This window comes from Oncorhynchus kisutch, linkage group LG10, assembly GCF_002021735.2.
Source record: "Oncorhynchus kisutch isolate 150728-3 linkage group LG10, Okis_V2, whole genome shotgun sequence".
NCBI classification, from domain to species: Eukaryota; Metazoa; Chordata; class Actinopteri; order Salmoniformes; family Salmonidae; genus Oncorhynchus; species Oncorhynchus kisutch.
The window spans coordinates 41,436,376-41,454,094 of NC_034183.2; the positions used below are offsets into that span (position 1 = coordinate 41,436,376).

A 17,719-nucleotide genomic window follows, 5' to 3' on the forward strand; every position below is an offset into this window, starting at 1 on the left:
AGTTATGAGCAGTCAGAAGTTCACATATCAAGTAGGCTTCTGGGAAGACAGACAGCACTTAAAGTAGATGGCCCTAGCTAGCAAAAATACAGTACGTTTTACAAGAACAGATTAAGACATTTCTCCTTATTACTCCTGGAAATAGCAGACACAACCAAGCACGCACACACACGTACATAGTTACACGTTCAACTCATAGTTTCACACACAGCCAGTCACCTGTATTTTTTATGAATAAACCCTGGGACTGGGATCTGTAGTTTTACCAAATCACCCGAACCGCCTCATCTCCTCTTCGGGCATCTCCATCCTGCCTGGATGATGCCTAGGAACAGAGGCACACCCTCTATGCCCAATGAAGACACGGAGAGCCTACACACACCCACGTCATACCTTCACCCCCTTTCTTCCCACCTTCTCTGCCTCTTCACCCACTCTTTTTTTATTCACTCATTCATCACTATCCCTTTTTCCCCTCCCTACCTCTGAGACAGGACGCGCTGAGATCAGGAAATCACACATTAAACCACTCCCTCCACTCCTTCCTCTTCTCCTATTGGATTCAGGTGATGTCAAGATGTCTCCCTATCTTTCTCCCTCTCTTTCTCTGTCACCATCTCTCTCTTTCTCTTTTTCATTCTCTCTTGCCAGTTGACACTGTGGGATTGTTCTACGTTAGAATCTGTTACCAAATCTCCCAAACCTCCACATCTCCTCTTCGTCTTCTCCACCCTGCCTGGACGATGCCTAGGAACAGAGTCACACCCTCTATGCCCAATGAAGACACGGAGAGCCTACACACACCCACGTCATACCTTCACCCCCTTTCTTCCCACCTTCTCTGCCTCTTCACCCACTCTTTTTTCCTTCACTCATTCATCATCATTCCCTTTTCCCCTCCCTACTGTGACAGGACCCATTAAGATCAGGAAAACACTAATTAAACCACTCCTTCCTCTTCTCCTATTGGCTTCAGGTGTTGTCACCGTGTGCCGTATGCACTCGTCGATAACCTATCAGAGGCCAGCGTTGGTTTTACAGTCGGCCGGGGATTTCTCTCCTAGCTGCTCTTCTGCTGCCTAAGCTCGTACACAGACCACAGCCATATTACCTACCTACATTACCTAGCTACCGTACGTACGCCTTTTGTTTTATAGCAGTCATTTAACTAAAGCTGTGTGATTAACAGAAAGGGAACGGTGGTTTGTCACCACGCGAGCTATGACTTCCTTCCTTTTTTCCTTCTGGGGAAGGAACGCTGTTAAAGCCTGCCCCCCGCGGGAAGGGGATGGATGATGCGATGCCTCTCTCTCAGTGGTATTGTCGATTTGTTTGCCTATTTGTTCAGCAGTATAATTCCTTAGTCAGCCTGGACGGAGGAGACGTGAGAGGCTCTTCTAGTCATTCTCTCCTGTCATTAACTCCTATCAGCCCTAATACATTATTATATTATATTGGACAGCTGGGCTCTCAGTCCTCACACATTCTATTGCTGAGCTCAGCTGTCTCATGTGTTGCTTCCTGATGATACAGTACGCAGAGTAGCACTGTACTGGGGTGGATATTGTATGGGTAGACCATTACCCTCAATAGTGGCATAATTGTGTATCAGGTTGTCCTTTTCCACTCTAAATTCTTCCAGAATCCTATCCTCCCAGTAACACTTTATACACTATGTTCCAATTAGTCTGCTGCAGTTTGTACCTTTGACATTTTATCCTAACCCTTTCCCCTCTCTCCCCTCCACTTCCACTTGTCCTCTCACCTCCTGCTATCTTCCACTCAGTGGTGTGAGAGGAGGTAAAGCATCCGTCTCTCCCTCTCTCTGGTGATGATGTCACCTCCTAGCAGAGCGTCAGCAGTCCAATGTTCTTGGAGTCAGGCCTCTTATGACAGAGCAGAGAAACACTAAGCGTGGATCATTCTTTCTCAATCTGCCCCTCCATCTATCCATCTCTCATACCCTGTGCTTTTCCAACATGTCTCCCTCTCTATCTCTATCCCTCTATCTCTACCTCTCCCTCCCTATTCTTTCTCCCTCTATCATCATCTCTCTCTCTGTCTCTCTCCTTCATCCTCTTTTGCCAGTTGGCATTGTGGTGCTGTTCTATGTTTGATGCTGTTCTGACTGTTTATTTTTCTGGGGTGCGCTGTGTGTTTTCTGTGTTGGGTGCTCTAGCCCTGTCCTGTCCTGGCTCCAGTCCTCCTCACCCTCAGACCTCACTGTTTAACCCTCAGCACTTCCTTCCTCACCACTGGCCTAGTGTCTACGCGTACCTGTATACTTGAACAGCATGTCAAGGACAGATGGGTAGACAGAGAAGTGAATGAATTCACATTCACGCACACAGGCAGTCACACACACCCACACGGACATGCAGGAATGAGACTTGTCATCTTCACCGATATTTTCCTCTCCGAGAGGGTGTCGAATTTACTGGAAGTGTCCTGTGTTACAGCCAACAGCAGAGTACTGCTTATACAACATAAAGTACGGTTAGTGACACTGACAACAGTGCCGGGAACTTGAGGACAGTTACTAGAACCAGGAAACCAGAACCAGGGTTGTGGGGAAAAAAGTTATGTTGAACGCTTACTTTATTATACCTTGTGAAGCAACTCAAGTCCGAGAAAGACAGTAAGACACACTTGAATCCTTACCAAAAAAACGTGTGTCATCAGTATCAGAAACTCAGAGACCAAAATCTAAAACAACAGACTAGTATTAGAGGTTCCTGCAGATGCAGAAATGCACACTTCTCCATCTTGCGCAATTGCACACTTCTCCATCTTGGTACTACGGAGGAGAGAACGGGGTAGACTTGAGATACCAACTCTCAACTTTCAAGGAATATGTCATTGATATGTCATCAATCAGATGCATTCCATCCCTACGGTACATACCAGGGATAATTGCTTAATGTCAGGGTTGCGGATTGTCTTCCCTGAAATGTGTTCACTTGTTCATCTTCTGGTCCACACTGGAACATCCAGCTCCTCCGCTGTGTTATATCAGAGAAAACCACTGTTGTCCCGGTAAACATTTGGATGACCACCTCTAAATCTGCTCATCTGCCACACCAGTTCCATCCCCTTTGTGTATCCCATGTCGTTTCCACCAAGGTGGATGACTAGGATGTCAGGGATAGAAGTATCACAGGCCCTCTACACCAATCAGTTAGTGCCACTTCATGCCGTGCTATCTGAGCCACCTTCTGTGACAGTCAATAATGTATGTAAGTGTCAGGCGCGTGCGTACTTGTGGTGAAGTCAGGTGCAGGGGAGCAGAGAATTGTGAACAGGCACACACTTTATTTTGTCAGGAGAAAGATTACAGACAGACGCAGAAGCGTAAAAAACCTCCAGCCAACAAGGCAAAGTGTAAAGCGCACAACAGTCACAAAACATCAATGTTTAACAATTCAAAAAAGCTTTGTGAAAATAACACGGAAAATAATGAACGCCTGCCTGGCACGCTACAAAACACATAACACACAAAGACATGAGGTAGAACAGAGGAATAAATAAATGCAGTGTGATTGGGAAATGTAAACCAGGTGTGTAAAACAAGACAATACAAATGGATAAATGAAAAATGGAGAGGCGATGGCTAGAAAGCCGGTGACGTCGACCGTCGAACGCCGCCCGAACAAGGAGAGGAGCCGACTTCGGCGGATGTCGTGACAGTACCCCCCCCCCCCCCCCCCTTGACGCGCGGCTCCAGCGTCGCGCAAACGGACCGTACCACCCCCACTCCATGAGGTACTGAAGGCCCCCCGCCCAACGCCTCGAATCCAAGATGGAACGAACGGAGTATGCTGGGGCCCCCTCAATGTCCAGAGGGGGCAGAGGAACCAGACCAGCCACCACCAGCCTGAGGAGAGACACATGGAACGAGGGGTTAATATTGTAATCGGGGGGAAGCTGTAACCTGTAACACACCTCGTTCACTCTCCTCAGGACTTTGAATGGCCCCACAAACCGTGGGCCCAGCTTCCAGCAGGGCAGGCGGAGGGGCAGGTTTCGGGTCGAGAGCCGGTGCGAACACCGGGGCCTGACTGCGGTGACGGTCCGCACTGGACTATTGGCGCAGAGCGGCCTGCTGGAGGTGACCATGGGCAGCAGCCTAATTCATACTCTTCAGAGGAATAATGGACATTGTCCTGCTATTAAAATAATGTACATCATTAGGTTGTATGTCTTTTTAGATATAGGCCTATTGTAAATGTGTATTATTGTAGCATCACCATATTTATTGCAGAAAGAAATACAAATACACACATAATTTTAAGCTACATGTTAATTTGACAGAAATAATAAACTGCCTATTGATCAGCACAGCAATTGATAAAACAGAAACATGTTTGCAAAACAAATGTTCCTGAGCTTATGTCAATATTACACAGGTAAGCTAACGGTTACAGAAATCAGGACTGCAGACAGGCTCTATAGACCTCTATTTATGAGTGACTGTGTCCAACACACTACACCTACTGACCAATTACATGTATTGCTAAGTTAAAAGGTTTAAGGACATACAGGCAGGCACCACGTTACTACAATACAAAACAACTCGCTCCAACAAGCGTAAAACCGGAAGCTGCGGTTGCTTGATTGACTAGCTAATTTCAACTAGCTATGTTCAGTTTATGTCCTTTGCAGATGCCACATTACAGACAAAAGTTTTTATGCATAAAAACATCTGTAATTGAGTAAAGGGAGATGTTTAATGTGTACGGAGTACACAGAGCAGCCTGTTAATTACAAACAAAACAGCGAAAGCACGGTCATTGACAACATAAAACAACTGATTCATCTCCAGAAACAGACGATGCTCTTGCTGGAATCCATGCAACACTTGCAAAGTTTTAATAGGAGACAGGATGCCATCAGATCATCATCTAATTGGCCTTCACATTACTCTTAACCAAAGTTTACTGGATGACAATTTATTTTTAACTATGACAAAATTATTTATAACAGATTTGTTCCAGTATAATATAGGTTCAGCAAATCCCCTTATTGTTTGGGATACCTTTAAATGTACCTTCAGAGGTCATTCAATTTAATATTCATCAATAATAAAAAATATGTTTCTGGCTAAAGAGTCAAGACTAACAAGGGAAAAACATTAACTAATAGTACAGCAAAGAGGCATCAAAGGTGATGTCCTAACCGACTTGCCAAAACTATAGTTTGTTAAAAATAAATTTGTGTAGTGGTTGAAAATTAGTTTTAATGGCTCCAACATAAGAAGTGATATATTCAAAGCTCCATTGTTAGATTGTTTTATCTACTCCTATAGAAATGGTAGTCTGTCAGGTACTCAGCAGGACGGTCTGATTTCACTATTATTAAAACAAGACCCTGATGGCAAATATAAAGATCCAAGTCTGTCTAAAAAACTTGGAGGTCTCTTAAACTTCAATGTTGTGATGCAAAAATACTAGCGAAATGCATTCAGAATTAACCAGTTGGATTTAGGGGGCGCTATTTAAATTTTTGGATGAAAAACATTCCCGTATTAAACAAGATATTTTGTCACGAAAAGATGCTTGACTATGCATATAATTGACAGCTTTGGAAAGAAGACACTCTGACGTTTCCAAAACTGCAAAGATATTGTCTGTGAGTGCCACAGAACTTATGTTACAGGCGAAACCCAGATAAAAATCCAACCAGGAAGTGACGCATTTTTTGAAACAGCCTCATGCCAATGACTCCTTATATGGCTGTGAATGAGCTACGAATGAGCTTACGTTTTCCACATTTTCCCCAAGGTGTCTGCAGCATTGTGACGGCTTTTTAGGCATTTCCCTTGAAGAATGGCTGTAAAGGACCATATATGGCATGTGGTCACATGGTGTCTCCCGCAGAAAACCTTGCGTAAAATACTGAGGTAGCTATTTTTCCAATCGCTTCATATGAGAAACCAACTGCCTCTACGAATATATTATCAAATATATTTGTTAAAAACACCTTGAGGATGGATCCTAAACAACGTTTGCCGTGTTTCTGCCGATATTATGTAGCTAATTTTGCAAGAAGTTTGGCGTTATAGTTGTAGCATTTTTCGGTCGATTTCTCAGCCAAGCATGGTGAAGAAACGGGAGCTTTTTCGCCTACAAAAATAATCTTTTTTGGAAAAAAGGAACATTTGCTATCTAACTGGGAGTCTCCTGAGTGAAAGCATCTGAAGTTCTTCAAAGGTAAATGATTTAATTTGGTTGCTTTTCTTATTTTTGTGAAAATGTTGCCTGCTGCCAGCAGAGCCTAGCATAGCATTATGCCACAATAAACTTACACAAATGCTTGTCTAGCGTTGGCTGTAACGCAGATTTTGAAAATCTGAGATGACAGTGTTGTTAACAAAAGGCTAAGCTTGTGTTTGAATATATTTATTTCATTTCATTTGCGATTTTCACGAATAGGAAAAGTTTATGTATTCATGTCCGTTGCATTATGCTAATGCATTTGAGGCAATGATTACGCTCCCGGATACGGGTTTGCTCGTCGCAACTGGTTAAAATGGTTTTACCAGAGATTGTTCATCCTGATCAGGCAGGTTTTTTAAATGGACGATACATTGGAGATAATATACGACAACTATTAGAAATTATGAAACATCTAAGAAGCCAGTCCTGGTATTTATAGTGGATTTTGAAAAGTCCTTTGATAAAGTAAGACTGGGTTTTATCTATAAATGCCTGGATTTTTTCAATTTCGGTGATGCTCTTATAAAATGGGGAAAAGTAATGTATAGCAACCCCAGGTGTAAAATAGTAAATAGCGGCTACTTCTCAGAGAGTTTTGAATTGTCAAGAGGAGTTAAACAAGGGTGTCCACTGTCACCATATCTATTCGTATTGGCCATCGAAATGCTAGCTATTCAAATCAGATCCAGAAGCAAACAATAGAGGACTAGAAATCCAAGGCTTAAAAACAAAGGTGTCCATGTATGCCGATGACTCAAGTTTTATATTAAGTCCACAAGATAGATCTCATTGAAGATCTACATTACTTTTCGTACTCTCTGGACTAAAACTTAATTATGATAAGTGTACAATATTACATATTCGATCCCAAAAAAATACAACTTTTACATTACCCTGCAGTTTACCTATAAAATAGGCTGACGGTGAAGTAGACATACTTGGTATTCATATCACAAAAGTTATAAATGACAAGATCCTGCAACCATGGAGAGGTAAATACCTGTCTATTTATGGAAAAAATGGCCCTGAATAACTCCTTAGTCATATCTCAGTTTACTCACTTACTTATGGCGCTCCCTACTCCTGATTATACTTTTTAAAATCATATTAGCAAAAATATTTCCCTTTATCTTGGCCATTAAATCAGACAACATAAAGCGTGCCTATCTACAGGTATATAATGAATATGAATTGGGTGGGTTTAGATTATTAAATATTAAAGCACTAAACCTCTCTCTAAAAGCTTCACTTATTCAAAAGTTGATCCCTAAATGTTTCTCAAGTAGATTACTAAGAAAAGCTCAAAATTGCCTTTTTTCCTTTGTGCAGATTGCCAAGTCTCATTTTCGATTAATTGAAAATTATACTTTTTTCAAAGTATCTCTATTTTTCAAAAAAGGATTGCAGAGTTGGCTACAACTTAAATTCATCCCCCTGAAAAGATAGAAGAAATATTGCATCAGATATTATGGCTGATCTCAAAATTCCTGTATTTATGGGAAAGATGTTTGAAAAGGATATTTTGTTCTTAAATGATATTGCAAATTGGAATGGTAGAGTTATGTCTTTCATGGAGTTATCAGAAATGTACAGGAAGGTCTGCTCAATCCAAGAGTACAACCAATTGATTACAGCAGTACCACAAAAATGGAGGAGGCAGGTGGCAGCGGAAGGAGGTAGGGAACTGGTCTGTCTGCCCAATATAAAAAACTGGCGTAAATAGGAAAGTATACCAGTTTCATTTGAGGACTAGGATGTTGACAACTGTGCCATACAGATTGCAAAATAGTTGGGAAGAGATTTGATGGACCGATTCCATGAGTTGATATATAAAACGACTCAAGATTCAAGACTTTATACTTTTCAGCAAAAATTATTATATAGAACTCTTGCCACCAACAAAATGTAGAATATTTGGGGAATACAATCATCGAAGCTCTGCAGATTTTGTTGTGAGGATACAGAATCAATAGACCATTTATTTTGGCATTGCCCTCAGGTAGCCTGTTTCTCGTCTCAGGTTCAGGAATGGCTGAAAATGCATAACATTGATCTAAAATTGTCCCTAGAAATAGTACTGTTGGGAGATCTGGAGATACCGGCTCAGTCAATTATTATTATGCTAATACTCTTCTAAAAGTACTTCAACTCACAATCTGTTGATTCTATTCGATAACATAGATTGAAATTGTATGTTAAACATCACAGCATAGTTGAAAGATATATGGTGCGTAAAAATCCGAAGAGGGTGGCCAGCAAAGATAGGTGGGATGGGCTGAAGGAAGCTGAGGGTTGGCGTGTGGAATTGAAGACAAGTGGGAGTGGAGTTGCTGGGCAGGGGATAGAATGATAGTCAAAGATAAAAGTACAAAAATCAAGTCAAAATAAAACATTATGAAAAGTATGTTTGAATGACACTGAGGGGCAATGTTTTTACAGCTAATGCTGGTTTGCTTGAGACTGATGCCGTGCAGGTGTTTGTACACGTGCATATACACACACACTCATTCAAATGCACACAGGTGCACATACACAGACACACACACACATGTAAATAGTGCCATACATGCACTAAAACATATTCAGTTGGCCTTGCTGTTATGATTTTTGTTGGCCTTGATGTCTTGTTTTTTTCATTGTTGTTTTGTTTTCCTTTGTCTTTCTCTTTTTTTCTCTTTTTTTGATTTCCCTGGTAATTGGGGGGGAGGGTGTATCTTATTGTATCTTATTTTCTCGGGGGGGGGGACTGTGCGGCGGGAGTCTCGGATGGTTGAGGGGCAGCTCTTGGGGAACTGTGGGGGGGGGGGGGGATATTGGAGGGCTGGTGGCCTGGCGGTTGGGAGCATGGGCCGGTGGCTGATGGATCGCTGGTTTGTGTCCCCGATTTTGACCTTGTGTGAGATCTGTCGACGTGCCCTTGAACAGGGTGTTGACCCTGGTTGCTTCTGTGTGACGCTCTGGATGGGAGTCTGTTAGATGTGATGTAGTTGTTGAGCGGCTTCACTGCAAGAGTGAAGTGCAGTGGGCTCGCCTAGAAGAGATCCAGCTCAGTAAAGCCTCAACCATAAATGGTCCGCAACGATTAATGTGAATTAATGAGGAGGCGGAACGCACCTCAATTCAAACTGTTTTTATAAAATACAGTTTGAAACATAGCCTATAGATAGTTAGCAGGCAGTGCGTGTTAACTGTCCTGCTGCATAATAATCCCATTTTGGAACAGTGAGTGCATTCTGACATCACGTGCATAAACAACTCACACTGGGGCGACCGTTAGAGATATTTGGAACTCACCTGTGAAAAGGTTAAACCGCATGAAATGACCAGCTGGATAGCCCATTGCACAGCTGGCTGCCTGCGACCTTTACGTTTTTGGGTCAGGGTGAAGGCTTTGGATCCTGTTCGGTCAGTCTCATTTAAAGAGAACACAATCCAACCACCTTAACCTTTACAGCAGTCTGAGACTCTCAGGTCACCAAGGGTACATAGGCTTCACTGGAGATCACACAGCTAATCCTGTCGCAAGGTAGGGAGATCATTCAAGATTGACGTCTAAATTGGACGTCTATCCATGTCCTGAGGCAACAGTGAGGGCTGTACTAGTCTTGGGTTTTGCTAGGGCGTTGTGGACGGGGAAGGGTGTAATCCCATGACTCAGGATCAGAAGGTTGCGTAGTTTGATCCCAGTTGTGGACACATGTTATATATATTTTTTTGTTTTAACCCAACCTAAACATTAACCATTAACTTAACCATTCAGAATGAGTGCCTGAACTTAACCCTTAACTTTGAAATGTGAAGTTGTGGAGAACGTGGATGAGCATCTAATTCCACAGTGAGACTGTGAGAACCTGTTTCACGAGGACATATACCTATACTATCATGTGACCCTACATGAAAAACCTCTCGCCCTCTCACCGTGTAACCTTTCCCTCCCTAGGCTCGACTGATCATCACTTGCACGTAGTAGACACAGAAATTCACACAAACACATACAGTGTGGCAAAAAAGTATTTAGTCAGGCACCAATTGTGCAAGTTCTCCCACTTAAAAAGATGAGAGAGGCCTGTAATTTTCATCATAGGTACACTTCAACTATGACAGACAAAATGAGAAAAAGAAATCCAGAAAATCACATTGTAGGATTTGTAATGAATTTATTTGCAAATTATGGTGGAAAATAAGTATTTGGTCAATAACAAAAGTTTCTCTCAATACTTTGTTATATACCCTTTGTTGGCAATGACAGAGGTCAAAGGTTTTCTGTAAGACTTCACAAGGTTTTCACACACTGTTGCTTGTATTTTGGCCCATTCCTCCATGCAGATCTCCTCTAGAGCAGTGATGTTTTGGGGCTGTTGCTGGGCAACACAGACTTTCAACTCCCTCCAAAGATTTTCTATGGGGTTGAGATCTGGAGACTGGCTAGGCCACTCCAGGACCTTGAAATGCTTCTTACGAAGCCACTCCTTTGTTGCCCGGGCGGTGTGTTTGGGATCATTGTCATGCTGAAAGACCCAGCCACGTTTCATCTTCAATGCCCTTGCTGATGGAAGGAGGTTTTCACTCAAAATCTCACGATACATGGCCCCATTCATTCTTTCCTTTACACGGATCAGCCGTCCTAAACACGATGAGTTGAGTTTTTACCAAAAAGTTATATTTTGGTTTCATCTGACCATATGACATTCTCCCAATCTTCTTCTGGATCATCCAAATGCTCTCTAGCAAACTTCAGACGGGCCTGGACATGTACTGGCTTAAGCAGAGGGACACGTCTGGCACTGCAGGATTTGAGTCCCTGGCGGTGTAGTGAGTCACTGATGGTAGGCTTTGCTACTTTGGTCCCAGCTCTCTGCAGGTCATTCACTAGGTCCCCCCGTGTGGTTCTGGCATTTTTGCTCACTGTTCTTGTGATCATTTTCACCCCACGGGGTGAGATCTTGCGTGGAGCCCCAGATCGAGGGAGATTATCAGTGGTCTTGTATGTCTTCCATTTCCTAATAATTGCTCCCACAGTTGATTTCTTCAAACCAAGCTGCTTACCTATTGCAGATTCAGTCTTCCCAGCCTGGTGCAGGTCTACAATTTTTTTTCTGGTGTCCTTTGACAGCTCTTTGGTCTTGGCCATTGTGGAGTTTGGAGTGTGACTGTTTGAGGTTGTGGACAGGTGTCTTTTATACTGATAACAAGTTCAAACATGTGCCATCAATACAGGTAATGAGTGGAGGACAGAGGAGCCTCTTAAAGAAGAAGTTACAGGTCTGTGAGAGCCAGAAATCGTGCTTGTTTGTAGGTGACCAAATACTTATTTTCCACCATAATCTGCAAATAAATTAATAAAAAATCCTACAATGTGATTTTCTGGATTTTTCCCCCCATTTTGTCTGTCATAGTTGAAGTGTACCTATGATGAAAATTACAGGCCTCTCTCATCTTTTTATTGGGAGAACTTGCACAATTGGTGGCTGACTAAATACTTTTTTGCCCCACTGTCTATATATATATATATATATATATATATATATATATATATATATATATATATATATATATATATATACACATATGGACACACAAGTATGTTTGCACACACACCCACCACCTTCCCCCAACCCAATGTTATCAGGAGCTGGTGACTAGCTAGGTTATCATCAATGCTTTGTTTTAAGAATGGCCCTGTATAACAGTGCATATCAAATCAAATAAATGTTTTATTTGTCACTTGCGCCGAATACAACAGGTACCGTGAAATGCTCACTTACAAGCCCTTAAACAACAATGCAGTTTTAAGAAAATAGAAAATATTTACTAAATAAACTTGAAAAAGTAACACAATGTTAAAAAGTAACACAATAAAATAACAATTATGAGACAATACACAGGGGGTACCGGTACCGAGTCAATGTGCAGGGGTACAGGTTAGTCGATGTAATTTGTACATGTAGGTAATTTGTACGTGTAGGGGGGTGTCAATGCAAATAGTCTGGGTGGCCTTTGATGAATTGTTCAGCAGTTTTATGGCTTGGGGGTAGAAGCTGTTAAGGAGCCTTTTGGACCTAGACTTGGCGCTCTGGTCCCGCTTGCCGTGCGGTAGCAGAGAGAACAGTCTATGACTTGGGTGACTGGAGTCACTATCACTGTGAACTTAAGGTGGATCAATAGTAGAGGGCAGACCCATATTGGGCTGGTGGCAGGATTTGACACTTGATTCAATCGTCATGGCGCCTGTGTACAGTGTGTGTGTGTGAGGAGGAGAGTCAAGCCTGATTGATGAGCTAAAAGAGTGTGTTAGCGATGGGGAGGCTGAAAGCTGAGCATCGATATGAGGCCTGGAGAAATACCTACTTGGTATGGATTTGTTTGTTCAGAGGCAAGCAGACCTCCTTTGGGACGATGCTTAGAAAAATAACCCCAAAAATGTCAATAGATCAGATGGACAGCTGGACCAATAATCAGAGATGTATAGTAATAGTTGATCATAGCTGTGTGTGTTGTGTTGTGTGTTTGGGGGCGTGTGAGTGAGTGAGTGAGTGAGTGAGTGAGTGAGTGAGTGAGTGAGTGAGTGACTGAGTGAGTGAGTGAGTGAGTGACTGAGGGGGAGGGGGTCTTCGTGTGTATGTGTGTCTTCGTGTGGGTGTGTTTGTGGGTGTGTGTACAGCGAGGGAGTGGTCCTTGTTGAAATGTTTGTTGTTAAATGCTAAGCCAGTCAAACATATACAACACACCTAGTTTATCTGTCTACATAATGTATTGGGGGTTTTAAGGTAGAAGTCTGTTTGTGTGTGGGAGATGGATAGTGATGATGATGATGATGATAATACACACTAGTGGCACTGAGGTCAATGTCATTTCAATTCCACTCAACTCTGGGATTGGATTAGGAATGAAGTCGGAATTGAAAAACGGCCATAGTTATTGTCACCCTTGATAAAGATGAACAAAACAGACTGTATAAAATAAATAATACCAGTATTGAGTTATATCGTATGATCAACATTTTTTTTAAACGTTATTATTTTATAATAATACAACAACAAAAAAGATGTTGTTTAACAAATATATTATTTATTATTTATTTTATACAGTCTTTTTTGCTCATCTTTATCAAGGATGACAATAATTATGGACCCCATTGTACATTCCTGGGGTGGCAGGTAGCCTAGTGGTTAGAGCGTTGGGCCAGTAACCAAAAGGTTGCTAGATTGAATCCCTGAGCTGACAAGGTAAAAATGTGTCGTTCTGCCCCTGAACAGGGCAATTAACCCACCGTTCATAGGACGTCGTTGTAAATAAGAATTTGTTCTTAACTGACTTGCCTATTTAAACAAGGTAAAATATATAATGAAAACATTATAAAGGCCAATGGAATTGACCCCAAATTTTGACACGCACACCCCAACCAAGATTAGAAAAGAGACTAATCTGTCCTCTCTTTCACACGCAAACACACAGCCAGAGAGCCACACCCCCTCCCAACTCCCTCTGTTAGACACAGACAACTTGAATGGAAGACCAAAATTCTGTCTGCCTGAAGTTCACCTCATCCATCCAGGTCCAGGGGGGGGTCAGTCCTTGTCAGTTTTCTAAGACTGTCACACATGATCTGGGTGGAGTTGGCCTGGTGTGCCCCTGCCCTGGCCCTGCTGAAGTGTTGGGAAGCTAATCCTTTCTGGAGTGGATTAAACAGCTGTTTGTGACGCCACATCTCCACTCTGAGAGCTGGCAGGTATTCGGAGAGAGGGGTGTGAAGAAGAGAAGGGATAGGAGGGAGATAGGGGGAATTTGAAGAGAGTGGAGAAGAGATAGCCTTCTCACTTGGATTCTCTAGGCCCAATAGAGCAGAGAGTAAGTGGTAGCCGAGAGAGAGAGAAGGAACGAGACAAAAACAAAGGGAGGTAGCAAGATATAAAGGAAGAGAGAAATTCCGGGAATGCGAAAGGCAGAGAATGATCCAGGCCCTCAGGACTCTATTTTCAGCTGGCGTTAATCCAGTACAATTGTCAAGCGCACACTAATTTGCAATATCTACCTGTTAAAGCCGGTGCTTCTTCGATTTTCAATCCCAGGATTGGTAATTTACCGGTTTTATATGAGCTCTTATAGTTCAACAGCAATGCGTCTGGTGTCTTTCTTATCCTGCCATGCATTAGCCAAGGAGCCTATCCATAAAAGGTTTCTAAATGGTCTACTCGTTTACTGTTGCTATCACTCGTTACTGTACCCTATGCTATTTAATGAGCCGTAGTATCAATCCACAGTGGATGAGAATATTCCGTGCCCCCTGGCGAATTAAAGTTGATGATAATACAAAGACCGTCAGAACATAAGACACGCATGTAGTATTAAGCAATTGAACACCTTGATTGGCCAGTGAGTGGCCAAGCCCTCGTCACACCTACAACTTGTTTATTAATCAAAACCCAGCCCTTTCAAACTACCGCCAGCTATTGCTTTCATAATAATGGGGAGTGAGAGGGAAATGATGTGGGGATTTCTTGGTCCCAATCCCCTGTAGTCTGACTGGGCAGCAGTGGTGTAATGATGCTGGTTGAGGTCCCCAGAGCCTGTTCATTAGCTGTGATTAAACTGCCTCCCAGTCTTCATCCTGTCCTCATCCTCACAGTAGAGCCACTACTGTCAGCCATGAGAGGACTGTCCTCATCCTGTCCTAATCCTCACATAGATACACTGCCTTGAGAGGGATGTCTTCATCCAATCCTCACTCCTCATCCTATCCTCATCCTGTCCTCACTCCTCATCCTGTCCTCATCCTTACAGTAGAGCCATTACTATCAGCCATGAGAGGGCTGTCCTCATCCTATCTCATCCTCACAGAGAGTTAGTACTGTCAGTCAAACATAGTCAACCCCAGCATAGAAAAACAGTTAACCACAGGTTGACTGTCACTAGCGTGTGCCATGAAACATACATCCTTCTTTCCTCTATGTCACTGAACACAGTGAAAATTAATATAATATCTTGCCCTCTGTATGACTTTTCCACATGGAGGGGCAGGATCATTGACTCCACAACACACCCACACACAAGCTACAGAACTGTTCTTGAATTATCATATTGTGTTGGAAGGGGGTCAGAAAGAGGTCACAGTGATATAAATTTACCTCTGGTTTAGTGGACCATCATGATTGGAAAGTTTATTTGACAATTAGTTTTAGTTAAATCAATGCTTGTCCTCCAGTGTGTCACAGCTTGTCCTCCCCTAATGCAATGAACCTGATCACCCAGGACACACACACACACACACACAAATATTATCTCTGTGACTGTTTTGTCTACATCCCGCTGGTTTAGGGCATTCTTTCTCTGTATGTAGTACATCTGGTAGGTTCTTTCTGTTTCTAACTGATATATGCCTGTTTCCCCAGAGCTAAATGGCCCTGACACTCCTTTGACTCATTACAGCTCAGAATACCATCCAGTGTCAGACTGCTGCTGTACCAACACTTCTGTCTGTCTCCACTAGTACAGCTGAAAAATGAGCTGCCAGTCACACTTCATTGTTTTGTGTTCTCTTGTAAATTACATAGGATTGAAGAATTTGTGATTCTTAACATAAGTCTCTTTCCTGTACTCTCTTCCTCCCTCTCATACTCTCTTCCTCCCTCTCGTACTCTCTTCCGCCCTCCCATTCTCCCTCACTCCCTCCCTCCCTCTCAGACCCAGTCTCAGTGGATGTGGACCAGTATGAAGTGGCAGTGTTGTCTGATACTCTGAGGGGTTTCCTCCAGGACCTGCCCTCCCCCATCATCCCAGCTGTGGTCTACAGTGAACTGGTCTACACTGCCCAAGGTACAGTAACAGTACACTCACAATGGTAATGATTAACTAACATCAAACATCACAGTCCATAATCAGCTAGGACATATGGATACAACATAGATATGGTTTGCACAGACTTATTGCGGCTAACCCATCAGAGTTCTGCTGTCACTTGAAAGAAGGTTAAGTTATGAACAATTTTAACCCAGGATTAAAGGGATACTCCAGGAATGAGGTCCTTCCTCTACTTCACCAGAGTTACAGTGCCTTGCGAAAGTATTCGGCCCCCTTGAACTTTGCAACCTTTTGCCACATTTCAGGCTTCAAACATAAAGATATAAAACTGTATTTTTTTGTGAAGAATCAACAACAAGTGGGACACAATCATGAAGTGGAACAACATTTATTGGATATTTCAAACTTTTTTAACAAATCAAAAACGGAAAAATTGGGCGTGCAAAATTAGGCGTGCAAAAAAGCGTGCAAAAAAGGTCGCAAAGTTCAAGGGGGCCGAATACTTTCGCAAGGCACTGTAGATGAACTCGTGGATACTATTTGTATGTCTCTGTGTCCAGTATGAAGGAAGTTATTTTCGTGAGCCAATGCTAACTAGCATTAGCGCAATGACTGGCAGACTATGGCTATCTGCAAGAATGCTAGAAGATGTTAGCATATACCCATATACTTCCAGTCATTATGCTAACACTAGTTATGTTAGTTATGTTATGCTAGAGACATAACAACGGAATCCACAAGTTCATCAGACTCTGGGGAAGTAGATAAATGTCAAAATCCCAAAGTGTCCCTTTAACACTAGAACCGTCTGGTCTTTCTGCCTATAAGTATCTGCTAGAGAACGTTGCCTGGCGTCCCCTTTAGCATAACAGATGCAAACCAACCCGCAAATTGCAGCAAACATAAGTACCAATTCTTGATAAATAGTGCATAAACTATTATAAAGGATTATTTGTATGAAGAAATATTAGTGGAAATATACACATAAAAAGAAAATATACAATAGTAAAGGATACGTTTTGTGTAGTTCTATAAAGTCCTAGAAAGAATGTAGACCTATAGCCTATTTTCATTTCTCTGACAATAAAAACATTTGTGTAGTCTATTTGATCAACTTTATTTGTAGATTCGATTAGTAATAGAGTTATAGTAATTAATAAAGTCTCGTTACAGCTTCTTTTGACAAAGTTGAAACTAAAAAGATTATAAATTATATAACCAGCCAGGTGCACAAATGAAGTTATCTGCTGTATTCCTATACAACAGCATGAACAATTGTAAAGGATGAATTGCATAAATAAATAGTATATTTTAATTTGAAGTTTATTATGTTACTACATTTTTGCTTAGTAGCCAGAGCAATGCTGCCGCACGGACAGCACAGATATTCTTGGAAAAAGTTCAATTTGGAAATAGAGCTGCAACTTTTGAATTATGAGAGTTATTTGACAAAGGTAAGTGTAATAGAAACTGCAGAATATGCTCTGTCTGATACTATATATAAAATGTTTTACCTCCATGTGACTCTGAAGGAGGATTTGATAAAGTGATGATCCTTTCCTTGCATCTTTAAATGTAAATGACAAGATGCGCCCATCACTTCATATACAATTTGACAACTGATAGGCCTAATATTGTCACTCATCAGATTATTGTCAATTTAATATCGTCCATACTCTTATTATGTGTGAAATTAGTTTTGGTAT

The 17,719-nt window shown here is 42.0% G+C and overlaps 1 protein-coding gene across 1 annotated transcript in view; it reads left to right on the plus strand.

Moving 5' to 3' along the window:
- Window positions 1–17,719, plus strand: part of LOC109898154 (phosphatidylinositol 3-kinase regulatory subunit gamma) — a 302,420-nt gene that overhangs the window by 119,096 nt on the left and 165,605 nt on the right. The window contains exon 5 of the mRNA XM_031833698.1: window positions 15,897–16,028. Coding sequence (XP_031689558.1) covers window positions 15,897–16,028 — 132 coding nt within the window. The remainder of the gene's footprint in view (window positions 1–15,896; window positions 16,029–17,719) is intronic.